At 33.7% G+C, this 27,387-nt stretch overlaps 1 protein-coding gene across 39 annotated transcripts in view; it reads left to right on the top strand.

Annotated features, from left to right (window-relative positions):
• Positions 1-27,387, top strand: part of MIA2 (MIA SH3 domain ER export factor 2) — a 97,101-nt gene that overhangs the window by 49,549 nt on the left and 20,165 nt on the right. For 12 of the 39 annotated variants that reach the window (XM_086363399.1, XM_086363409.1, XM_086363406.1 and 9 more), the window contains 16 exons: positions 398-469; positions 1,965-1,991; positions 2,544-2,654; positions 3,300-3,371; positions 6,903-7,007; positions 11,130-11,252; positions 12,925-13,045; positions 14,473-14,519; positions 15,263-15,353; positions 17,781-17,919; positions 18,831-18,932; positions 19,933-19,993; positions 20,545-20,580; positions 23,864-23,931; positions 25,149-25,231; positions 26,856-26,984. In XM_086363399.1, the coding sequence (XP_086219525.1) occupies positions 398-469; positions 1,965-1,991; positions 2,544-2,654; positions 3,300-3,371; positions 6,903-7,007; positions 11,130-11,252; positions 12,925-13,045; positions 14,473-14,519; positions 15,263-15,353; positions 17,781-17,919; positions 18,831-18,932; positions 19,933-19,993; positions 20,545-20,580; positions 23,864-23,931; positions 25,149-25,231; positions 26,856-26,984 (1,387 nt within the window). The remainder of the gene's footprint in view (positions 1-397; positions 470-1,964; positions 1,992-2,543; positions 2,655-3,299; positions 3,372-6,902; positions 7,008-11,129; positions 11,253-12,924; positions 13,046-14,472; positions 14,520-15,262; positions 15,354-17,780; positions 17,920-18,830; positions 18,933-19,932; positions 19,994-20,544; positions 20,581-23,863; positions 23,932-25,148; positions 25,232-26,855; positions 26,985-27,387) is intronic. The other 27 variants (XM_086363400.1, XM_086363416.1, XM_086363408.1 and 24 more) reach the window with 3 other exon arrangements.

Genomic DNA, 27,387 nt, shown 5'->3' with positions numbered 1-27,387 from the left:
GCCTTTTTTGGTTCTAAAGGTTGTGTGGCTCTTTTTGTAGTTTTTTTTCTTTGGCTCAATGATTGTCTTTTAGTTCCTCTTATATATTAAGCTTACTTATTTTGTTGTCTGAAGGAGAACTCTGTTACTTGAACCCTCTAAGATTGTCTTTTTCCCTTGTTCATTTTTTTCCTTCATTCTCACTCAGATCTTGTTTTCTTGAATGCCAGATTTTTCCATGTTGAGTATCAATAATAGTATAATAAAAATTATCGTGGTAAATTTGAAGCTGTGGATGGTGCTGTCTTTCTGCAGTGTGGTTTTACTGTTGCTTTTCATGGAATTGGTGGGTCAAAGGGCAGGTATAGTTTGGAATAAAATTTATAGTACTTTTACTTACAGTGTTGCTTTCTTTCAGTATGAAAGCTTAGAGTCATCTTTAAAGGATGCCAGCTATGAGAAGGAGTCAACAGAAGCACAAAGTTTGGAGGTAAGAACAAATAGATACTTATAGAAGTTAAAGGGAAGGTTCTTACTAAGTGACATAAACTTTAAAAGTCATGTAGCTTCTCAAAACTCACATTTCTTGGATATTAAAACTTAAAGAAATTTAAGTTAAATATAGGAAATAGAATGTTAGTAAGTAGCATAAGGTGTTGTAAAATTTTGAGCCTTTGTTGATGATTTGTTTTGAGTGAAGCATATTCGGTTCACTGTCATCTAGAGTTATGTAGATGCTCTTAATTCTTCATTTCTGGGAAATGTATTAAGATAATCATTCTTTTTTTTGTCTCAGTTTGCTCCAGGAAGGAAAAATAGAATTCACTTTCATAAATTTAGGAATAGTTTGAAATAATAATTATGTAAATTGAGGCAGTTCTTGCCTTTACCCCATCAAAGGGTTAGGAGCTGACTAGAATGTTACACACAGTGATGTGCTGGTATCTGAAAAGTAGGAGCCTTTATTTGTAACACCTGCTGAGTTCTGTTGTGTAAATACTCCTACCATGACCAATTTCAAGGTACCAACATGATGCCACTGAATGTGCAGTTTGGAAGAAATACAGAGTTGGGTCTCCTGAGCCAGGTTTGATTTGGCTAATAATAAGGAAGGAAAGTGTGATAATCTGTCGTTTAGCTAAGGTATGACAGATAAGGGTTTGTAATAGGAGTGTCATGCTACTGTTTAGAGATGGAAGTGTTGTAAAAAGCATACTAATATTAAAATAGAAAATGATGGACTTTGTACCTTCGGTATACGTGTTCAGTTAGCTTGGCGTTCTCCATCACTGATGTCTATAAATCATCAAAGCATATGGATCAGAATTTCCTAGTAGAGTCCAAAGGAAGTCATAAATTGAATTCCAAATAAAATTGAATTCTTAACCTTTTTTTCTTTATGTTACCTATTAATATTCTCAAAAACGTGTTGAAATTATTATATTTTATTTATTTATTTTATTTGTAATTTATTAGATTGAAAAATAGAATTTCACAAGGAATTTAACATGCTGACAGAAGAACAAAAACTGAATAGCAAATATATTTACTCTTTGCAACATTGTGGATAAAATAAAGCCACCAATTTATTCTTAGGCATTGAGTTTTTACTTTAAAATGAATATTTTGGAAGTTTTTCTCTAATTTTAGTAGTTTTTTGAAACATACAGTGTTTATTTTCAAGATTGGTAAACATAGTTGAATATAAACTATAATGTGGTACAGTTACAAAAATTGCTCTTTGAATCTGTAGATAAAATCCAAATATCAGGGTAATTTTGATTCAAGTAAGAGAACTCATATAATCAGGTAGTCAAATTTGGGAAAATATATGCATATATATTTTTTTACTATATATATATATATATATATGAATATATATAATATGCTTTTTAACCAGTATGATATAATATGTACTTGTTTTACATTTATTTTGGCCTGCATTAAGTTCTTTGATTCTTTTGGTTTATTTTTCTTTTAACAAGTTTGTTGAAGGATCACAAATATCAGAGGTATGTTTATTACAGTATTTAAATTCCAATTGGATAATCCAGTAACTAATCATTTTAAATTAAAAAGGCCACAGAAAATATGTTTTAATTCAGTGTAGAATATTATCTTGATTGTCTTTTGAGTTTATTTTTGATTTTATGTATTGAATTATATGAAATTGGACTTTTTCTCATGCTTGTTTTATAATGTTTTAGAGCAGAAGTTGGCAAACTAGGCTCTGAGCTCTTCACTGGTTGTTGTAAATAAAATCTTATTGAAACATAGCCATGCTCATTCATTTATGTGTTGTCTCTGCTTTCTCACTACGTATGTATGTGACTTTAGCTGGAACAGAAACTGCATGGCTTTCAAGCCTAAAATATTTACTGTCTCTTTCTAGAAAAAGTTTGCTAACACCTGCTAGTATTTCTGTGATTTCAGTGTTATAAAAATGAACAAATATATAAACTAGATTTATTTAACTTATAGTGTGTGTATTTGATTACATTCATCTGATTTATCTTCACCAAATATTCCTATGACTGTCTTATAAAGTTTTCTTCCTCTTTCAGGCATTCTATGAAAAGCTGACTGAGTCCAAATCTGAACTTGAGGATGAAATACTCATTCTAGAAAAAGAGTTAAAGGAAGAGAAATCTAAACATTCGAAGCAAGATGAATTGGTAGGACTTTTGTGTTTGAGGAGACTGTAGGAAAAAGAACGTTATTGAGTTAAAAAAAATTATATGATATCGGTTAAAGTATTACATGCACTGTAAAAAAAAAAAAGTCAAAAGAATACAGAAGACTATAAAGTGGAGAATAAAATTTTCTGGATCCTCTAGCTCTTTTCATTTGTTAGAGTTAACATTATATGTTGCATTTCTAGCATATTCTTATAGAAATTTTCTATTTGCACTATGGAATAGCTCACATAAATCATTTAAGTTGAATAATCACATATATAGTGGTTTTGGTTTTTTATTACTCTGCAAGTGTTTTAGGAACTTAAACTTCCCTTTTTTTTGTCTTTATTTTAAAATCTATCTTAAAGATGATCTTAATGTGTGTGAGATTATTTAGTAAGATATAATGCTAGTAGCCTTCTTATATATAACTTAAATGTTAAGAAATATTAAAGATGAGTTGAAATACTGTTATATGACTTTTATATAAAATCCCTTTAAGCATATAGCTGTGAAGTTTTCTTAATCTGAATCCTCACTTTTGGAGCAAAAGTGTTAGGTTAATAATATACTTGATAGAAATGGCATCTTGAAAACTGGAGGAGTTCAGTAAATACTTGTTGATTGATACTGTCTTTTTAGATGTCAGAGATTTCAAAAAGGATCCAGTCCCTAGAAGATGAATCCAAGTCCCTCAAATCACAAGTAGCTGAAGTAAGTTGAGTTGTTTTAATAGGGCTATTGCTTTAAAAATCATTTACATTTTGCTATTACTTTTATAATTAAAGAATTAAATATTAGAATTTAGATCAGATCAGATCAGTTGCTCCGTTGTGTCCGACTCTTTGCGACCCCATGAATCACAGCATGCCAGGCCCCCCTGTCCATCACCATCTCCCAGAGTTCACTTAGACTCACGTCCATCGAGTCAGTGATGCCATCCAGCCATCTCATCCTCTGTCGTCCCCTTCTCCTCTTGCCCCCAATCCCTCCCAGCATCAGAGTCTTTCCCAATGAGTCAACTCTTCGCATGAGGTGGCCAAAGTACTGGAGTTTCAGCTTTAGCATCAGTCCTTCCAAAGAAATCCCAGGGCTGATCTCCTTCAGAATGGACTGGTTGGATCTCCTTGCAGTCCAAGGGACTCTCAAGAGTCTTCTCCAACACCACAGTTCAAAAGCATCAATTCTTTGGCGCTCAGCCTTCTTCACAGTCCAACTCTTACATCCATACATGACCACAGGAAAAACCATAGCCTTTACTAGACGAACCTTTGTTGGCAAAGTAATGTCTCTACTTTTCAATATGCTATCTAGGTTGGTCATAACTTTCCTTCCAAGGAGTAAGCACCTTTTAATTTCATGGCTGCAGTCACCATCTGTAGTGATTTTGGAGCCCAGAAAATTAAAGTCTGACACTGTGTCCACTGTTTCCCCATCTATTTCCCATGAAGTGATGGGATCGGATGCCGTGATCTTAGTTTTCTGAATGTTGAGCTTTAAGCCAACTTTTTCACTCTCCTCTTTCACTTTCATCAAGAGGCTTTTTAGTTCCTCTTCACTTTCTGCCATAAGGGTGGTGTCATCTGCATATCTGAGGTTATTGAGATTTCTCCCGGCAATCTTGATTCCAGCTTGTGTTTCTTCCAGTCCAGCGTTTCTCATGATGTACTCTGCATATAAGTTAAATAAACAGAGTGACAATATACAGCTTGACGAACTCCTTTTCCTATTTGGAACCAGTCTGTTGTTCCATATCCAGTTCTAACTGTTGCTTCCTGACCTGCATACAAATTTCTCAAGAAGCAGATCAGGTGGTCTGGTATTCCCATCTCTTTCAGAATTTTCCACAGTTTATTGTGATCTACACAAAGGCTTTGGCATAGTCAATAAAACAGAAATAGATGCTTTTCTGGAACTCTCTTGCTTTTTCCATGATCCAGAGGATGTTGGCAATTTGGTCTCTGGTTCCTCTGCCTTTTCTAAAACCAGCTTGAACATCAGGAAGTTCATGGTTCACATATTGCTGAAGCCTGGCTTGGAGAATTTTGAGCATTACTTTACTAGCGTGTGAGATGAGTGCAATTGTGCGGTAGTTTGAACATTCTTTGGCATTGCCTTTCTTTGGGATTGGAATGAAAACTGACCTTTTCTAGTCCTGTGGCCACTGCTGAGTTTTCCAAATTTGCTGGCATACTGAGTGCAGCACTTTCACAGTATCATCTTTCAGGATTTGGAATAGCTCAACTGGAATTCCATCACCTCCACTAGCTTTGTTCGTAGTGATGCTTTCTAAGGCCCACTTGACTTCACATTCCAGGATGTGTGCCTCTAAGTCAGTGATCACACCATCGTGATTATCTGGATTGTGAAGATCTTTTTTGTACAGTTCTTCTGTGTTCTTGCCATCTCTTCTTAATATCTTCTGCTTCTGTTAGGACCATACCGTTTCTGTCCTTTATCAAGCCCATCTTTGCATGAAATGTTCCTTTGGTATCTCTGATTTTCTTGAAGAGATCCCTAGTCTTTCCCGTTCTGTTGTTTTCCTCTATTTCTTTGCATTGATCGCTGAGGAAGGCTTTCTTATCTCTTCTTGCTATTCTTTGGAACTCTGCATTCAGATGTTTATATCTTTCCTTTTCTCCTTTGCTTTTCGCTTCTCTTCTTTTCATGGCTATTTGTAAGGCCTCCCCAGACAGCCATTTTGCTTTTTTACATTTCTTTTCCATGAGGATGGTCTTGATCCCTGTCTCCTGTACAGTGTCACAAACCTCATTCCATAGTTCATCAGGCACTCTATCTATCAGATCTAGGCCTTTAAATGTATTTCTCACTTCCACTGTATAATCATAAGGGATTTGATTTAGGTCATACCTGAATGGTCTAGTGGTTTTCCCTACTTTCTTCAATTTAAGTCTGAATTTGGTAATAAGGAGTTCATGGTCTGAGCCACAGTCAGCTCCTGGTCTTGTTTTTGCTGACTGTATAGAGTTTCTCCATCTTTGGCTGCAAAGAATATAATCAGTCTGATTTCGGTGTTGACCATCTGGTGATGTAGATACAGTATTTTAAAAATTTAGTTTATTTTAAGATAAAATTTAAATAAAATTTTAAATAAAATTTAGTTTATTTTTAAACTACTTTAAAAAGTAGTTAAAATTTTTTTTAAATTTATTTTTGGCTGTGCTGTGTGTTTGTTGCTGTGCGGGCTTTTTCTCTAGATGTGGACAGTGGGGGCTAATTCTCTAGTAGCTGTGCAAGGGCCTCTCAGTGCAGTGGCTCCTCTTGCTGCAGAGCACAGGTTCTGGGTGTATGAGGTTCAGTAGTTGCCGTACGTGGACTCAGTAGTTGTGGCTCTTAGCCTCTAGAGTATAGGCTCAATAGTTGTAGCAAACGGGCTTAGGTGCTCCTTGACACATGGAATTAAACCTGTGTCTCTTGCATTGACAGGCAGTTTCTTTACCACTGAGCCACCAGGGAAGCCCTAGGTACAGTTGTAAAATATAGAGCATCTGAGGAAAGTTCATTTTTTTCATTGAATAATATTTATTGAGCTATAGCTGTATATACGGTTCACTGTTGAAGGTGATTGGCACTTAATATTAGTAGACAAAATGGACAGAAAGGCTTCTGTGGATTTTAAGGAGATCCAACCAGTCCATTCTGAAGGATATCAGCCCTGGGATTTCTTTGGAAGGAATGATGCTAAAGGTGAAATTCCAGTACTTAGGCCACCTCATGCGAAGAGTTGACTCATTGGAAAAGACTCTGATGCTGGGAGGGATTGGGGCCAAGAGGAGAAGGGGACGACAGAGGATGAGATGGCTGGATGGCATCACTGACTCGATGGACATGAGTCTGAGTGAACTCCGGGAGTTGGTGATGGACAGGGAGGCCTGGCGTGCTGTGATTCATGGGGTCGCAAAGAGTCAGACACGACTGAGTGACTGAACTGAACTGAACTGAAGAGAGACAATAGAAAGTTAATTAAAGTTTCCAGGTAGTGTACATAGAAGGTTATGAGGGGTTGAATCACGTGTCCAAAGTCATGTGGCAAGTTAGTGGCAGAGCACCTAGACCTTGAGTGACTAGACCATGAGTTAAGCCAGCCTTTTTTCTGCTATAGCATGCTGCCTCTCCTATTAATATTGGCGTGTTTTTAACTTTAATTCCGTGTTTCAAGGAGTGTGTATAAAAAAGGGCTATTAAACTAATTCTTGTAATCTCACTATGTTGTATTCTACTTAGGCCAAAACAACCTTCAAAATATTTCAGATGAATGAAGAACGACTTAAGATAGCTATAAAAGATGCTCTGAGTGAAAATTCTCAGCTTCAAGAAAGCCAGAAACAGGTTTGTACTGTAAAGGGACTCCTCAACTTGTGAGTATATGATTATAAATATTCTGGGCATACTCATGACTGACTCATGCTAGGGGCAAAAGTGGGCTATTTCTGGAGACCACAAGAGCAGGGCAATCTCTTATGTACCCTATGGTGTCTCTTTTGTAAAGGATACAAAGGTCTATATTCCTGGAACCCTATTCCCCCAGGAGTGAAAGTAAGCCTGGACACTCACCATTTTGATAATAATAGCAAATAGCGTTTAGCACAAATCTTCAAAGCCAGATTGTAGGAGAGCAGAGAATACCATGAGAGCTATTGCAGCTAGGGGCCTAAAGACAGAAGCGGCTATGGTGGCAGATATAGTAAGGATTTAACTTTTATCTTCTTCCTCCTCACATATGTAGACACTGCCACATACCCAAACATATTTCCTCTCAAACTATTCTCCCAATACAGTTAGAATTTTTCAGTGGGAGATTTTTTTAATGATAACATTATTTATAATTTTCTAAACATTGTTCACAGCTGAGTCACATGATGTGCTCTGATTACGTATTTTGTTTCACTCAACTTTTTATTTGCCATAGAGTTAATAATTGTCTTGTTTCTTTTAGACGTATCTGTAATTTATCTGTATTTCAATCATAAATGTCTCTTTTAGAGATTATGTAAATATTTTGTTGATGTGTGCAAAGGCTTTGGTTAATCTAATTTTATTTTTTCCTTGAAGCAGTACTTTCTGGGGTCTTCCGTCCTCCTAGTTCAGTAGGAACTTGTTCTCCAGGTCTGTTGTATTTCTGCCGTTCTGAGATTTCACTTCACCCCTATCCTTTGACTTGTTTTTTTTTTCTGTGTTGGATATTCTATTTCCCATGTCATGTGTGTGCTTTATGTGGTAAATTCCCTTGATTATCTTCCTGAGAAAAAGCATAGGAGGAAACTTTTTAAGAAGTTTCATGACTTAGAATGTCTTCTTCTCGGTTGGATATCTTCTGGGTTGCATTTTTTTTTTTTTCTCTTGAAATTTTGACATTATTACTCTATTGTCTTCATTTTCCAGACTTACTTGTGAGAAGTCACATGCTGTTTGGATTACTGAACATTTTTTGTTACCTATTCTTTTCCCCTGTGGAAAATTTTAGTATTGTTCATTATTTCCAGTTCTCTGAAATTTCACAATGATATGGCTTAGTGTGGGTCTTTTTCCATATATTTGTTGGTTACACTCTGTCTGGAAACTCTTGCTCTTGATTCAGTTCTGGGAAATTTACTTGAATTATTTTATTCATTTTGGGGTGTATTTTGTATGATGTATGAAATTATTTGAAAATGTCTTTTTTGGTTTCTTTATGACTATGAAACTTTTGTTCACTTATTCTCTGATATTTTTTGCTTGTGAGAATTGTTTGTTGTTTTGCTTATGCTTTTTACTGATTTCATGGATGCAGTGTCTTACTTTGCTGAGGATGTCATGTTTTTCTTCCCTACTCTTTTTTGATTTTTTTTTTTCCTGAGTTGCCTTGTTTCCTTCAAGTTCCTTTGTGTTCTGTTTTAGTCTATGTCTTTTGTCTAAGGGTTTCTTTTTTCAGATGTTTGGTGATTCATGGGTGTCTGTTTAATAGCAGGGCTCTCCAAATCTAGTTGGAAGCCCTGTGTGTGTTTCTTACGGGCCTTTCTACACAGTAATCTGGCTAGGGTATTTCATTGGAGGGTCCCCAGTTGTTGGTTTTCAAATACCATTTTCCACAGGGATGAATCCTCCACAGTTCCCGTTTGGTAGGTATAGGGTTGTTTGTGAACATTGAGGTAAGGAGGGCTGGTATCTCACTATTCAATAAGTCAGTTTTCGCTTAATGCTTTTATGTTTACAGCTTATTACTCACACCTTTACCTGGGTCAGGTGTCCCAGATTTCAGATTCTAGCTAGAGAATAACCTTCCAGGCTTTTGCCAGATGTGTGTGTATGTGTGTGTAAGCGTGTGTGCACATGCATGTGTTTGTGCATGTAAAAGACAGAGGGAGAGAGGGATGGACTGAGAATTAGAGTGTTTGTATATGTATGTGTGGGGAGAACATGGGCTTTTCTCTAACTAGTTTTCATACAGACTTTTGAGTAGTCCTTCTCTTTTCATTCCACTTACAAACTAGTACTTGTACCTCCAAATCATGAGCCTTCCTGGTTTGTATCAAGTCAACACTACTTTTAGACTCTACCATCTTCTGCCTTAGATTTCAATTGTCTGGTCTTTTACCATGCTTCCATCACTTTCCACTTCTGGAACTATCTTTTTCTTCATCACATTTTGTCTCTTTCCTTGTGGGTTTATGCTTTTTTTCCCCCTTAAACCTTTTTACTGTCATCTTAGTAGATTTCAGGTGAAAGTGGCTGGTATCAATACATCCTGTGTTAATTTTGCTGTGTTATCAATATAGTCAAAAGTGACCTTCTGTACATTGAAAATATTTCATCTAGATTGTCTTACTCTTTATAGCTGCTTTACTCTAACTCCTTTTGGTCATCAGAGTTTTTGAAATAAACTATTCTGTATGCACTGACTCCATGTTCTAACACATTCCTTCTTTAACCTTATAAGACTGCTTGCTATGTATGCAGTCTCCTTAGTAACTCACTAAAGATCAGCCAGTCACCAAATCCAAGTTTTATTCTTAAATTCTTATTTATTTTTAATCTGTCAAAATTATCTTACTTTACTAACATACATGGAGAAGGACTAGTTTTTTGTGTGCTAGGGAATATGCTGATGAAACCTTAATTTTGCAGGGAAACCCAGTAATTACTATTTAATAGAATAGAGTTTTAAATTTAAATAAAATTGGCCTTTTTTCCATGTGTATATATATATATATGGGCTGATTCTTTTGTAAATCACTTGCTGATTGTATTTTTGGGGGAGGGGACCTTTTTTTCTTATTGACTTCTAAAAGCTTTTTGCATATTACAGTTATTAACCCTGTGATATATATAAAGATTTCTTTCTAGTTACTTGCTTGTTTTTAAATTTTAAATTTTATTTCTGTTATTTTTTGATTTGCACAACTTTAAAATAAGCATTATATAATTAAGTTTATCTTTTATGACAGTCTTTACCTTTTATTTATGTTGAGAAAGTTCTCCTCTGTAAAAGTCTATACAGTAAAAGATTGTTTATGCAGAATTTGATCTATTCTAGATTAAGGGTATTTCTGAAGTTTAGTTAGCCACAAAACGACACATGATTAAAAAATAAACTTTAATATAAATGAGGTATGGCATGTTATATGGGATATAAAGAATGGCAAGAAATGGTCAAATCTAACAAGTGTGTTTGTCTCAGAAAGCTTTTAATTTGATATAAATTTATCATGTAAGTAGTTGAAGAATGTTAGTCTGTTATTTTACTTTAAAACCCATGTTTTAAAAGTTCTTTGAAAAAAGGAGCCCTTCCTCCCTTCCCTTCTTTCTTCATTACACTCCTTCTTCCCCGTCACCTCATTTTTTCTCGCCCTTCTTAGCAACACACTGTGTTGTATAATATTTATTAGTGGTGCATGTGTGCTCAGTTGCTAAGTTGTGTTGGACTCTTTGCAACTCCATGGACTGTAGCCCACTAGGCTCTTCTGTCCATGGGATTTCCCAGGCAAGAATACTGGAGCCAACCCAGGGATCAAACCCAGGTCTCCTTCACTGGCAGGCAGATTCTTTACCACTGAGCCACCAGGGAAGCCTATTTATTAGTCGTGCACCTAGGTAATATAAATAAGTGCATCCACACCTGAGTTTGATACAGTAATGAGTTACTTCTTCCTTTTGTGAGGTTCTTTTAATGATATACCTTACATACATAAGTGTGAAAGTGAAAAGTGAAAGTGGCTTAGTTGTGTCCGACCCTTTGTGACCCCATGGACTATACAGTCCATGGAATTCTCCAGGCCAGAATACTGGAGTGGGTAGCCTTTCCCTTCTCCAGGGGATCTTCCCAACCCAGGGATGGAACCCAGGTCTCCCACTTTGCAGGTGGATTCTTTACCAGCTGAGCCACAAGAGAAGCCCATGAATAAGTGTACCTGCACATAAATATGATGAGATAATAAGAGTTGCTTTTCTTTCTCTTTGGGGTTTAAATTTTAGCTTTTACAAGAAGCTGAAGAATGGAGAGAACAAGTGAATGAGCTTAATAAACAGAAAATAACATTTGAAGACTCCAAAGTACATGTCGAACAAGTTCTGTGTGATAAAGAAAATCAGATTAAGGTAAACAGCCCGGCTAGTTTAATGACTGAGTTAAGCTAGAACTTTATACTAATTGTGAAATATAAGAAATTTTGCTTTAGCAGCTTTTATTTTGAGGAGATGTACATTTTGGCAAACATTACTAGTTGTACTGTGTTTTTATTCATGTTGCAAAATGTTCTTTGAAAACTTGTAGATTTGTAGTATGTATGTATACACACACACACACACACACACACACACACACACACACACACACACACACATATATATTCTCTGTGTCCTTTTTTCTTCTCTCTTCTATTTTAGCCTAGATATTTAATGAAGAAAGACAAAGGATTTTGGATTTTGGCTTTTATCTTAAGATTGCCATCTTTTTTTGTTAATGAGAAGAATTGGAAAGAATTTTATAAATTGGACAAATGAAGTTATATGCATTGAATATAAATATGAATATCTTTAATGCCTAGATTAACTGGTATATGTACTTTCACAGAGATGAATATTTTAAGTAAATCTAATTGCACTTTAACTCCATTAGGAATAAGATAATTGGTATTACTGTTAAGATTTATTGATGTTTTTCCTACTTCTTATCTCTCCCTTCTACCAGTTTTTCCTGCCTACACTTTTAAATCTTATGTTTTTAAGCAGCAAACAGATACTCAAGTATCTGTTTATTATGTTAACTAATATTAACTAATAAGATGTACAACTAACATTCTGTAACCTGCACAGTGAAGTGGATGATGTCACCTTGAAAGCTATACATTTACACAGCTTACTTCACTGCTAAGGATGTTTCTGGGGCTTCCTCAGTGTCTCAACAGTAAAGAACCCACCTGCCAGTGCAGGAGACCTAGGCTCGATCCCTGGGTTGGGACAGTTCCCTGGAGCAGGCATGGCAACCCATTCCAGGATTCTTGCCTAGAGAATGCCATGGACAGGGGAGCCTCTTTAAGAAAAGTCAAAAAGTACTGTAGCAAAACCTCTAATGTTCCAACTCAGATTCTCTTTTACAATTTCTTTTTCTTTTTGTCAGTTGTGTCAGTTGATCTCCTTAGCTAGTTGTTTACTTGAATAGATTGAATCTGTAAAGTCTCTTTTTTCATATATCACTTGGGGATTTGTTTAACTTCACACAAAATTTCTTCTCATGTTTGTGACTACTCTTATTGTGGCAAATGAGAGATACCATGTAAGAAATGTTTTGTTACTGTGTAGTCGTGTAAAAATGGGCCATTACTACGTATTCTGTTTATTTGATTTGGGCTTCCTTCATAGCTCAGACGGTAAGGAATCCACCTGCAACGCAGGAGACCTGGGTTCCGTGCCTGAGTTGGAAGATCACTAGAGAAACGAATGGCTACCCGCTCCAGTATTGTTGCCTGGGGAATTGCAGTCCATGGGGTCATGAAGAGTCGGGCCTGACTGAGCGACTGCCACTTTTCAGTTTTCACTTTTCATATTTGATTAAGAGTAACCAGTTGTTATTTTTTAACTTGTAGACCTTAATAGTAAATAAATGTTAGTTTTTGAGGGTATTTACATATTTTATGCTGGGTAGAGAGTGAGAGCTCATGTACTTTTTATCCATGTGGGTTGATTTTTAGACTACAGTTATGCATTCAGAGGTTGTAAAGCCAGCATAAGACATTACCCTCTTTTTTTCCCCTCTTTGGTAAACGTCAAGTCTCTGACAGAGCGCTTACGAAAGATGAAAGACTGGACTGCTGTACTTGGTGAAGAAATTGCAGATGATGATAACTTGGAATGGGAAATGAAGAGTGATTCAGAAAATGATGCGCACCTAGGTATTAAGTCATAACATCATCTGTTACTGAAAATGATGGCTGGCTCTTGTATGTCCTTTTAGTTCCCCATGTGCTATTATAAGACTCCTTATATACTTGTGTAATATTCTTTTCCTCTCTCACTATCAGCTTCAGCTGTTTCAGCTAGGCTAGCTCCATTTCAGTAAATCTTTCTTTAGCGCCTCAGATAGACTTTCAGCCTTCCTCATCTCTGTTCTTTTTATGTGTTGTACATTATAGCAGTCTTTGGCTTCCCTGGTGGCTCAGTGGTAAAGAATCCACCTGCAATGTGGGGACCACCTGCAATGCAGGAGATGCATGTTTGATCCCTGGGTCAGGAAGATCCCCTGGAGAAGGAAATGGCAACCCACTCCAGTATTCTTGCCTGGGAAATCCCACGGACAGAGGAGCCTGGCGGGCTACAGTCCAAGGGGTCGCACAAGTCGAATATGAAATAGCGACTAGACCACCACGACCACAGCAGTCTTCATATTGCATCATAATTCTTTCCATGCCTGTTTTCCCCTGTACTGTAAGCTGATAAATGGGTGGGTGAGTAGTTGGAAAATTGAGTGTTATATAAATGAATGCCTTAGGGTACATTTTTTTAGATGGTTCATATCTTGACAGTACTTTAATTTTGACCATCCCAAAGTCTATTGCCATTGCTGGTTGCAGTATGAAAACTCAGCAAAAGTTAGGTTCCCTATAGCCACTTAGTGTATTTTCAGATCAGTTCTTTTGACTTTAAAAAAGAACATGTTGTTTTGATATATAGACTCACAGAAAATCGTAAGAATAGTACAAAGAGGTTTCAGGTATCTTCATTGAGTTTCCCCCAATGATAGTTTCTCTGACTTTTGTAACCTTTCTCTTTTCTCTCCCTCCATTTTCTATATCAGTAAAAAATGTGTTAAGGAGAAGGTGTGATTTTTTAAAAGATTTTCTTTGATGATAACATTAATGTCTTGGAAGAAAAGTACACTTCAAAGTAAAGACATATAGTTCTGTTTGTACTTTTTTACTTCTGCTTTATCTTGTAAGAAATAATTATTTTTCTAATGAGAAAACTCACATTTAATGTTATTTTAATTTGGAATATAATTCTGCTCATATTTTGTCTGATGAGGGATTCTAAGAATAATTGAAACTGGGGGCTAGATTTAGGTGACTACCACATGCTTATTTTAACTCTGTTTTTGGAGTTAGTGGTGAAGAACCGTGTTACGTGATACTATGATAATTCCATTGCTTTTTTTGTTTAGCTTCCTGGGAGCAGGTCTGAGGCCGTTGTGCCTTACGTTAAATTCTCTATTGTAGCAAGGGATTATAAAGCTCTAGTTAAGTGAACTAATAGAATCATTTGGCTGTCTGTTGTGGCATTGTACTGTTTTATCAAGTTATTATGGTTTTGTTTTTCATTATAGATAATCAACCAAAAGGAGCTTTGAAGAAACTGATTCATGCTGCTAAGGTTTGCATTACTACATAAGAATATAGAGAAACAAATAAAGCATGGATTAAATCCATATATCCTAGTAACTCTTTTAAATGTCCATTTTATAGTTACCATATAAGTGATAGAAGTTTTAGAAGTGATCAGAATTTTCTTCAGTTGCTTTTTAATTTTTTTTATGGTAACTAGAAATTCATATTGTTAGTTTTTAGAATTTATTGTAATAAAAATTTTCAAGGTGTGCACTCATTTCTTTGGATAAGGACTGTATTAATGTTTACTACATATTTTCCCATACTTTCCTCTTTGAATGTTCTTCACTCTCGGGTCTCAGTGTTTTCTAATATTCTGCTGCCCCATATCTTATCTTGAGAAGTAGGTACTAGATTCATTTTCTTGTGGTTTATCCCTGTTCTCTTTCATCCTGGTAGTGGTATCCTGATCTTTATTGATCAATGTGAAGTTTCAGTAATGTAGTGTGAAGGTTGCTTTGATCAAAATTTATGTGCTGAAAGCAAACAGCTGCTGTTCAAACATTAATCACTGACTTCTTTATGCCTGTTTTGAGATTTACATGTGTTGATGACTTTGCTAACTTTCTAAGATAGAAACTCCATTGTTGGCTTGTGTAGTCTGGGCAGTAATTTCATTGGAGTGTAAAAGAGCTTCAAAGGATTAGGATGGTATATTGAGATTTTTGTTTGTTTTGGTATAATTGTTTAATGTTGCTTTTTTTCTTCTCCTTCTCCCATTCTTTGAAGTTAAGAGCTTCTTTAAAAACCCTAGAAGGAGAAAGAAACCAAATTTACACTCAATTATCTGAAGTTGATAAAACAAAAGAAGAGCTTACAGGTAGATAATCTATAGACTTACAAAGTTTTTCTAAATAAATATGTCTCCTTATAGAGAATAGAACATTAATTGAATCAATTATGGGGAGATACAATTTGAATTTTTTTACTTTTACTTTTGTTTGTTATTTGTGAAAAGTTAGTCTGAGTTTTCATTGTTGGTAAAGCCATATCGTTTCCTCCATATTTATATAAAATTAATGGCATTATTTTAAAAAAAACTATGTAAAGCTGTACTTTTAATTTCAGTGTCAAATATTTGGTATGGTTTTAGTTGTTTAAAAGTAGCAAATTAAAACTTAATTAAAAATATCTTTGTTAATTGCAAATTTGATTTTTAATAGTGGTACTTCTATATTTCATAGATCTTTTTATGGTACAGTTTTTTCCTCTAATGTCCTTGCATAGTATATTAACATATATGGGAATGATGTTAGACCTGTAGAACTGATTTGTTTTTCATTGAAAAGATTTTTTTTTAATTTTGCTGATAGCGTTTTTTTCCCTAAAGTGAACAAATACTATTATGTTCCAAAATTTTAAAAGTTGATGTAAGTAACATTCCATTTTGTAAAAAAAAAAAAAAAAAATTCAGCATAACTGTTAGCAAAAAAAATGATAGAAGGACATTCTCAAATGTCAGCCATGTTTCTCTTTGAATATGGGATCATGGACAGATTTCTGTTTTCTTTTTACTTATCTATATTTTCAAAAATTTCTAAAATAAGTAAACTGTGTTTATAATAAGACATTTTTTGAAAAGGTTGAACCACCAAAGATACAGATTATTTAAAAAATTATTGTTGCCCTATTCACATGGTACTGGTAGTTGGATTATTTTTGAATTTTGAAAAACATTAATATTAAAGTTTTGCTAATGTATAGTACTAAAAGCCATGGGAGATTTACAAGAGGAAAAGATATGGAGCCTACTTTCAAGTAGTATTTTAGTACATTATTTTAGTACATTAACAGGCTTTCAGTGAGGAACTGTAGAAAGTGCTAGGATAGTAACAGATTTGCTCACCAGTTACCCCATCACTTCATATGGTATCTTGGCAAATTACTATTTTTCTAAAACTAGTATTTGGAGACTTTGTGTCCCTTCTTGCAAATCTTTCTTATTTTAGGGAGTCATGAAAGATAAATTTCTATAATTGATCTTCTATTCAGAACAGAAAGGTTTTCTTCTGAATTGTTTCTCCTCTGACCTGCTGTTTTTGGTAATCATTTGCAGTGGTATTTTAAGATACAGAGGATTTGAAACAAAATAGTTAATGTAGAAGTGAAAAAATATAATGAAGGTTTAAGTGTTGGTTTAATTTTTTTTCTAAATAGAGATGATCCAATTTTAAAAGAAGTAATATCCAACATGTCAGTTAAGTGACTTAACAATGGCTTGTTAAGAATTGTTAAGATGACATGGCAATGGCTTAAGGCCAAAGGTCAACAAACTTTACTGATCTAGATTTAAAAATTTCTTGGAAAGACAGAAGTGGACAATTTCCTGTACATTTAATCATTTAATGTTAAGGTATTAAACTATCTTTTTGGTGTGTATATTTAATTAGTAGATGTTTTAGAATAATTATATAATATTACATAAATCAATAAAATTCTAATGATTGTTAGTATGATTTTGGAATTGTCCTGTTTAGGCAGAGTGAGTTTTGCCTTGTTTCAAGATTTGTGGTATGGTCATGATTCATACACATTTTTGGGGGAGATGTCACCTTAGTGTTAGAGGAGTTGAATTATGTTATGTTGAAAGAGAAATAATTTATCTAATTAGTGCATCCACTAATTATTTTATAATCATAATTAATTAGAATTGTTTATTTTAATTTTCATTGGTGATTCTTTTAGGTTGAAACAAAGCTAAATTGGTATTTTCCTTTCCAGTCTTTATCTGGTGTAAGCCAGCAGGACTTTGGGGCATTCATTATCAGAAGATCCAAATTTCTGGCTTGATTTTTAACATGTATAAAAATTTTGGCTTAAAAAGAGGCTGGGTAGAAGTATTAATGGGTAAACTTTTTACTAGGGAAAAAAAGATGCATTATTAATCATGTGGGAGAGGTTCACAGAAAATATTAAGCTAAAGTATTTGCCTTCAAAATCCTCATCACCAAACTTTGAGAATTTTAGTGACTTTTGTCTCCTAGACTGAAAATTAGATGCTACAATTAAAGAGTACTGAAGGTTTTAGAATTTTTTTTAGGAAATCTTTAAATAATAAAAAAATTATAATAATTTATATAGCTCTTTAACATGTTAAAAGGTATTAGGCGAACAAAATATTGATTTTCTGTTGGAAAGAATTTAGTTTATTAATAATTAGTTTTTGTAATTTTTATTTTTATAAAATATTAATGTGTAGCTCAAAATACTTGCTCCCTTAATTGTGATTTAAAACATTTTTCTGTAGAGTGTATTAAAAATCTCCAGACTGAACAAGCATCTTTACAGTCAGAAAATACACAGTTCGAAAATGAAACTCAAAAACTTCAGCAGAAACTTAAAGTAATGACTGAACTATATCAAGAAAATGAAATGATACTTCACAGGTAATAAATTATGTTTGTCACTCCATTGAGTGGCAAATAAAATAGCTTAAAAATGTTTTGCATTCAGCTTATGTGATGATTTAGGCTTCCCTTGTGGAGAAGGCACTTGTGGCTCAGCTGGTAAAGAATCCACCTGCAATGTGGGAGACTTGGGTTTGATCCCTGGGTTGGGAAGATCCCTTGGAGAAGGGAAAGGCTACCCACTCCAGTATTTTGGCCTAGAGAATTCCACGGACTGTATAGTCCATAGGGTCACAGAGTCGGACATAACTGAGCGACTTTCACTGGCACCCCACTCCAGTATTCTTGCCTGGAAAATCCCATGGATGGAGGAGCCTGGTGGGCTACAGTCCATGGGGTCGCTAAGAGTCGGACACGATTGAGTGACTTCACTTTCACTTTTCACTTTCACGCATTGGAGAAGGAAATGGCAACCCACTCCAGTGTTCTTGCCTGGAGAATCCCAGGGACTGAGGAGCCTGATGGGCTGCCGTCTCTGGGGTCCCAAAGAGTTGGACACGACTGAAGCGACTTAGCAGCAGCATGTTATTATTCAAAGTTCTTAATTTATGATTGGGTTGCATTTCATCAATTTATTTTTTTAAGAAAGTTACTTGATTTTGAAACATTTTTTCTTTAATGATAAAAATATAAATGATAATGATGAACTCTTAAAGCTTCTGTATTAGTAGTACTTTATTGGATAAGGTGCTTTACAATTTGAGCCTACAATATTAAATTCCACACTCAGGTACATTTGTTTTTTTCTTACATGTGATGTTTTTATTGATATTTGCAGGTTGCTTTATGGGAAACAGTAGAATAAATCACCAGTTGTGATATAATTAAAAGTATACCGTTGATTATTTTATGACATACAATAACAGAAATAAAACCCTTTTTGTTTTAAGGAAATTGACAATGGAGGAAAATTACCGGTTAGAGAAAGAGGAGAAACTTTCCAAAGCTGATGAAAAGATCAACCATGCAGCTGAAGAGCTGGAGACCTATAGGTATGAATATATTTCACCCCTTTCTTTTTGAGGTAGGAAGGGTATCCATACAAAAGCCCCAAAGCAGAAAAAAAATAACAGAGCACTCAAAAAAAAATCCCCCATAATTTTATTATTTTTCATTTAGATGTCTTGCTCTTATGCGATTATACAGAAAATATAAAAAGGAAAAAAGTTTTTCTTTTACTCTATGTAATTCAAAATCTCTTAGATTAGTTGGATTTGAATATGGGCAATCCTATATTATGTTAAAGTTAAGAACTTTATGAATGTGACTAATTTTAAGGTCTTTCCTCTTTGGTTCACATGGGGAAGAATGTATATAATATTAATCAATTTGAGAAGTATGCTGCAAAAAGAAGAATAAGCCTTAATTAAAGTTATGAAGAAGTGTTTATAAAACCATAAATTTAGTTTTTACCTTAGCTCAATCCTTACTGAAATAATCGATCCTAAAATAATAGAAATAATAAAAACTTAGAGAAAATAAGTGACGAGATTCAGCAGTACTCCAAATAGTTGTGATACTTCATTTTACATTAGGAAGAGCAAGCTTGAATTTTATCCAAAAAAAGTTTTTAGTCTTAAAAAGTCTTTTTATAGTCTTATGAACTTTAAGTCTTTTTAGTTGTATAAAGGTAATAGCATTTCCTTTCTCCCAGGTCTTTAATTTCCTAGAGTTCTATTAAGACTACAGACATCTGAATACATCTCCCAATATGCTTCTTAAAAATGAAAATGAGCCAATATTCCATCTAAATCTTAGGTAAACTCAAGTAGTAGTATTCCTAAAGCTTACCTAATTATATCAGGAAAAAACATATGCTTTAGAACCTTGCAACTAAACCAGCACCACAAAGGTGATGAACATGTGGAATTCTAGCGTGACATGAAACAAAGCAGTCTAGGTGTTAAATTAATTAATATTTTCAGTAGAGATAGTGTGTTCTGTCATTTCTTAGTTTATGTTAAGAGTAGAATGATTGTTTGTTCTTTATAGAAAGCGAGCCAAAGATCTAGAAGAAGAGTTGGAGAGAACTATTCATTCTTATCAAGGACAGGTATGTGTGTGTGTGTGTAACTTCAAACAGTGGTGATTTGTTTGAATTCACATCTGTTTTGATGCAGGAGTGTAGTTAGTCTCTTGAGGTTTTGCATGTGGTGGCAGAACATTTCTAGGGAGCAAAGATTCTGGGACAAGAGACATTGTTTAAAGTTGCTATGTGAACTACTGCTGATTTGGGAATTTGAGTTGTGTAAATAAATAAACATATAGCAGCATTAGGAGCCTCTCTCTCTCTCTATATATATATAACCAGTCTAGCTGGTTGTCTCTTAATTGGTATCTCCTATTGTAATTGATTATTGTGTAAAACAGAAATGTACTAGACAAAAATTTGAATTGTCTTTACTTGTTTTTGTTTTAGAAGTATAATAGAGTAGATCATATGTATATGAAAATTTGCTTTAAAATAATATTTGCTGACTTTTTAGAGATGATTGAGTTATTTTTGAGTTTATGAGTTTTGTATTAAATCATAGTGGTAGCTATGAATGTTTTTTACAGAAAAAAACAGTTATTAGTAGTATTTTAATGACTTTTCTTTTTCAGATTATTTCTCATGAGAAAAAAGCACATGATAATTGGGTAAGTATTAAATTTTCTTAGGCTTTTTTGTCAAATTGTTCTTTTTCCTAATTTAGATGAGCAGTGTAAAGGTATACTTTTACAACGGAGAAAAAAAGGTAGTGTATAAAGAAATCAGTTTCTTTTAATTTCACCAGTAGTGGAAATATATCCCTTATGAACTAAATACTTTGTTTTGATACAGTTCTTCACAAATCTGATTTTTCCTTCTCTGCTTTTAGCGTTTTACTTCTTGCAAGAAGCTTTACTCTTTGGGGCTTATACTCTGGGGGAGGTGAGGCAACGTTCATGGACTTGTTTCAAGCAGTGGATTGCCAGCTAATTACTTGTGGACACATTTTTAAAATTCTATGGGCTTGTTTACTCATCTGTAAAACAATGGGACTAGCTGAAATAATAATCTAAAGCCCGTCCTAGTTCTAAAAATTATATTAATATAATTCAGGTATCTGATTCTCTGATTTTTAATTATTTGTTACACAGTACAAAAAAGACCATCATGAGAAAGGACATGTCAGTGCTGTGGAGGAACTGTATGAGGAAGTGATAACTATATAGATTTTGAGTAATGATCAGGATGGTGTCTCTAACATGAAGAACTATCGTTAACAGCTGGCTTTTGAAAGACTTGCCCCTCAAAGTCTTCAAGGGGAAGTGATTTGCACAGTAGGTGAATATGGGGTCTGGAGTCAGCTTGTTTTGGTTGATATCCTGGTTCTATCACCTACCACCCATTCCTTACCTAAAGACAGAGATATTAGTATCTATTTCACAGTTATTGTGATGACATTAAATAAGATAATTCTGATAGCCAAGTACCTGACATACAGTAGGCATTCAGTAAATGTTAACTGTTAAATTATCACTGTTGAACTGAAGCTTGGAAGATATTTTTATTTTTAGGCATGGATGTTTCTTGGAATGGAGATTTCAGCTTAGAGTAAGAAATTAAATAAGTTGAATATCAGGATCCTTGCCAATTTTGAGCTTTTATATGCTTCTGTAATGAGGGTTCAAGTGAAGATTTGTTATTGAAATAATACACTGGTCTTGGAAATGAATTTAGTCTTCTTCATCCCTTTCTAAATGCTCAGATGAAAATTATTTTTTAAAGATGGAGAGGAACTGATGTTTATTAGTATTGCATATATTCTAGGCACTGTACTCTAAGGCATTTTACATATATTACTCATTCAGTCCACACAATAACTGTAATTCAGGTCTTCCTGATGAGGAAACAGCCCTAGGTCACATGATTAGAGAGTTAAGATTGGAGATTGAAACATTGACCTTTTAGATTCTAAGTCTTATAGATTTGTTTTTTAGACTCCAAGTCTTATACTTTTTCTTTTCAATACATTGAAATTCTTGTTTAGTAAATAATGACATTGACCTTAAATTAAAACATGCAGAAAATATGCCCTTTATGTCTCAAACGAAAAAGATATTTTATAAAAATAATATATACTCATTGAACAAAAATTTATACCATGTAGAAAAGTACAAAGAAGTAATCAGCAGTAGTACTTTAATTTATTCCATGCTTTTATAGATACATTGAGACATAAAGCACATATATATGTTTAAAAAAACAAGATCATATATTAATGTTTTATAACCTTTCTTAATATATCATAGATATTTTTTATGAAGTTTTTCATTTTATAAACTTTTAGTTTGTTTCCACTATTTTACTATAATAAATAATTTCTTAATTTTAGATGTTACTTTTTCTGTTGAGCATTTCTTTGCTCCATCCTGTTAGATTTAATTTTCCTTTAAATTGTCATAGTACTTTTTTTTTTTTTGTATCCTGTGGCAAGTGCTGTGGTTATTTGTATTTGTTCTTACCACAGATTTAAGCTTATAGGGACTGTTTTTCTTTCCTTCTTAACACCTGTTCCTAATAGAATCTTTTTTGCATATTATAAGTGTTCAATATCTGAATATAAATGTTTTAGAATACAATGTGGTTGGTTATTTACTAAAATTACAGTTTTTGCTAACTTCTGGGTGTAAAATTTTCAAGTGTGAATCATTATCATCAGTCTGTTTTTATATTTCTTTGTTGCAGGTATATCTTTAATATATACTATACTATAATCAGAGTAGAATTTACTTTTGACTTAACTTTACACATTTTTGTGCCATATGTTTAAGAGTAAATATGTTACATATTAGCAAACATTTAGAAATGATTTTAGCTCTGCATCATTAAAAGTTAAATGAATTGTTATTTTGTTAACAAAAATTGTTACAGTGGTGTTCTTTTTTGTTAGTACCAAAATTGATTATGTAACTTGGAAAAAGATTTACACCTGGAATCTTTTTGGTACTGAGTGCTAACATGTGGTTAAGCTATACTTTTGGTGAATATTTGCCCAGTTAAAGTCAATTCTCAGGTACAGTTCAAAATTATAGACTGAGTCACCTTTTGGTGACTGTCACATTTGCTCTAGTGAACTGCATTAATCTGGCAGGTGTGATGTTCCACACTCTGCTGCTTCTGCTCTGGAGAGTCCACAGAATAACAGGGAAACATGTAATATAGACAGGGAGGCCTGGCGTGCTGCAATTCATGGGGTCGCAAAGAGTCGGACACGACTGAGCGACTGATCTGATCTGATGTAGTATTCTATGCAGGCTTAATTTTACCCACAGCTGTTTGGGTTTACTGCATATTCTTGGTATAAGCTTTTTTTTTCTTGTAACATATGTGTCGGTACTCTGATTTTTATTAAATGAAAGTGTCTCTAAGTAAATGTAAAAGACTAAGGAATGTATCTCTACAGTGCTGTGTACTTAATAAACATGCAGCATGCTTTGATTATATTCAGCCATTAAAAAAAACAGCCTTTACCAGCAGTTTTAGACCTTTATGGTTTCACAGAATTACAGTGATTTCTTTCCAGAGATAGTTACTTTGTTCTACTGCCAGTGCTTCCAACGCATAATAATAATTCTGAGTCTCCCTTCCTAAGCTTGGGTCCTCTTCCATGGCTCTTGTCATGTTATTTGGATATTTACAACGCCAAGTAATTCTAATCCTTGACTTTGCATCTAGCTGAAAGCATTTCTTGGCAAGTACATGATTAAACTCCAGCCTTAGGCTTATCTGGTTGTATGAAACTCATTCCTTTTTGATATATTTTTCTAAATTAATTTTTTTTACGTTGAGTTTACTGAAATGCATACTTACATACTTAAGTGATTGTATGCAATTTTTGTATATTTGTATGCAATTATTAAGATATTTATGTATGCTTATATTATTTTTCTTAAGTTGGCAGCTCGGACTGCTGAAAGAAACCTCAATGATTTAAGGAAAGAAAATGCTCACAACAGACAAAAGTAAGTATCTTACTAGGAATACTTTAAAAACTTTGCTTATGACTTTTATTCTTAGTTGTTATTTTATTAAGTAGTTGATATTTTTATAAGGATAAACAAACTTTCAGTGACCCAACATATCTAGTAATAAACTATACCTTAGTTCTATTAGAGTTTACTAGATTTTTTGTTTGAAACACTTGTCTTAGAGGTTACTGTAACAGAAAGAAACTTCATAGATTTTTTTGTAAAAAGTATAACTTAAAAAATTTTTGTTTAAACCAGGGTGGGTAGAAGGAGATTATAAGAGATGGAGATAGAAAGGATAAATCTCTTTGACATGGTAATTCACAGAGTATTAACATCTTTAATGAATAAATGGATGGAATGTTTATTATTTCTCTTTTTCCATGGTCTTATTATATTGGATGGCATTGCTTTACAATAACAAAATGAAAGGATAAAAGAGTACAATGTTCAACTGAAGGGAAGAGTAAATAGTTTTCTGTGAAGACTGTAAAAGTCTTCCCATAGTGTTATAATTTCTTGACAGAATGTACTATTAACATTATCCAGTGTTAGTTTTAGTCTCTTGTCTTTTCTACTCAGAAATTAAAGCCATATGATTAAATGTTTTATTTCAGATCTAATGGTATAGAACTAGAAAGCAGATTCTTTTAAAATGTCATATTTTTCAGATAAAAAGTTTGGAAAGGGATAAAATAGGATGAATTAATCAGATTCCAATTTTATGTTATGATTGAAATCGTATGGGTAACACTACAATGGAAAGCTTATATGACTCAGAGCTGTGAGCCCTGAGTTTTAACCCTGGTACTTTCATTTTGCATAAATCATTTGAACTCCTAACTTCACTTTCCTTAGTTGTAAAATAATAGGTTTGAACTCATTGACCTTGGAGGGCCCTTCAAGATCTTTCTAAAAGTTGGATTCTGTGATATGATATTCTTTGTAGCCTAGTTTTGAAAAAGATCAAAACAATTTCAAACCTCAACAAAACCACCATCATGAGGCAAAAGGAACCTGTTACCCTAAAATAAATAGTGGAGGATATATAAAGGTATTTCAGTCAGAATAATTTTACAGGACCTGTTTCTTTTATGTAGATATTGAGATAATAAAAAGTAGTTTATAATAGTGGCATTTTTCTTGAAATGTGAGTGATTTACTTACTGTCTTAGATAAGTAACTTAGCAATGTTTGTTCTTTATTTGCAGATTAACCGAAACAGAGTTTAAAATTGAACTTTTAGAAAAAGATCCTTATGCACTTGATGTTCCAAATACAGCATTTGGCAGAGGTAGTTTTTTTTTTTTTAACCCCTCATTAAAAAAATACTTATTTTATTATATTTTGTACATACCGTTTATATTAGTGTGAATTAACACTACTCCTTATGAATTTTTTAGATTTTGTAGTTAGGGTTCTAATCCGAGTTTTCTTGTGGTCTCCCAAGTTTCTGAGTTTTGTTCTCTAGCAATAATGTGAATAATGGCTTTCTCAGTGGCATTTTGTAGGATGATGTATGTTTAGTACCTTGAGCTCCTTGGGAAGCAAAGTGCTTGGTACATAGTAAGGTACTCATTGTTTTTTTGTAGAGTGAATGGGTAAAGATTGCTTAAATGGAATGGCATTGTGACTGTTTATATATTAACCATTCTTTGGAATTTGCTTGAATCTTAAAAATAAGAATTAAAACAGCTGATTTTAAATGATGTAAAATTCATTAAAAATGTGGGAAAACTTTATTATCTGAGTTTTGATTGCTTTAATTACCCCCAAAAGAACCAGTTATTTGGAAGATGTATTTAATATTTCTGTCCATTCATTAGTGAGTTAGCATCTTTATGATCTCATACTATTCCAAATAGTTTATTACATTTTTCAAAATAATTTTGGTTGAATTGGAATTAAGCTTCTAGGGTAGTAAAAACAAACCTATCTTGTGTAGGTAGACTCCTCTTTTAATAACTGTTGAAAAGTTATAAAAATCACTTTGAGAGTCCAGTTTCATTAAGTATTTCTACGTTAAGAAATAGCAGATTGTTATGAATTTCAAATAGGAACAAAATCTGGAGTTGAGGGAGTTATACAGAAAGAATTTTTATCTGAATCTAATGCAAAAATGTCTCAGGGTAAATAATGCTTTGATCTTTTGTTGTAACTACATTTGAATATTATATAAGCTACATAATAAAGTTTAGCATGTTTTGAAAAGTATTATTTTGGGTGGCATTGAAGTTTGTTTGTTTTTTGATAATGTTGATTTTTGATCTTTGGAAGTATAACCATTATTTGAGAATGGTGAAGTTTGTAAAATGATCAGACTTTTGGTCATATGGTTAATAGATAAAGTGGTTTATTTGATGTGTAAAACCGAGTTTTCACTGGTGATAAATCAGAAGTAATTTCTGATGCTTCAGAGTATTTTGTGTTTTTGCTTTTCAGCTTTTGAAAATCTGAACTTTACTTGGGTAATTCACAGCCCAATACATGCCCTATCTGGCCCTGATTTAAACAGAGCCCTTCTATTGGTACGACCCTCACCAGCTGAAATATCTGGAAGCATACTGCCATTCACAACAAAACAAAACCAAACAAACTTCATGCCTCTCAAATGCTCTTATAACTAAAATATGGTGTCCTTTACTTATTAGTGTATGATCATTCAAGTGTATTAGTTACCAAAAGAGTAATGTTTTTATTGACTGAAGTGTCTATTTGGTAGATAGACTTAAACACATGGTTCTATATATAGCTCTATCCCATATTAGCTAAACCCAAGGCACGTTTAGTATGTAGGACAGAGATTAAATTTAAATTGGCAATAGAATGACCCGATGGTAATTGCTGAGATAGGATTCTAATCTATAGTGTAGTTAATTGAAACTATGAATTTAAATATGCTGTTTTAATTATTCCAGAGCATTCCCCATATGGTCCCTCACCATTGGGTCGACCTTCACCTGAAATGAGAGCTTTTCTCTCCCCTCCAACTTTGTTGGAGGGTCCACTCAGACTCTCACCTTTGCTTCCAGGGGGAGGAGGAAGAGGTATATTGTTTAAACATCTTTATTACTCTAGATTTCTTCCTTACTTTATATTTTCATCTCAACTTATCTTTAAAATGATCTTTAAAGTAGACCTTTGAAAAATACAGGCATTCCTTGCACTTACTCTAGGTTAATTTTTGTTTGGAAAAGGAACTCTGTGACATCTAATTTGAATATATTTTTCCCTTAGAAACCTATTTCTAATGGATTACATTTTGGTCAGGGACTTGATATATCATCTTTTAAAATCTTTTTAAAAACTGTATCTTTTGCTACATAATATATAACTTTATAAAAGTATGCATGAAATACAGTAACAGTATAACCTAGCATAAAATTGTATTTTAATTAAGCATTATTGGAATCCAGACTTTAAAAAAAATCTTTTTTTTACTTTATTATC

This window comes from Bos grunniens, chromosome 21 (assembly GCF_055505025.1).
Source record: "Bos grunniens cultivar Pamir isolate PY7600 chromosome 21, Bosgru_T2T1.0, whole genome shotgun sequence".
Lineage (NCBI taxonomy): Eukaryota > Metazoa > Chordata > Mammalia > Artiodactyla > Bovidae > Bos > Bos grunniens.
Note: the sequence above shows the minus strand (reverse complement) of the source record. Positions and strands in the feature narration are given on the sequence as shown.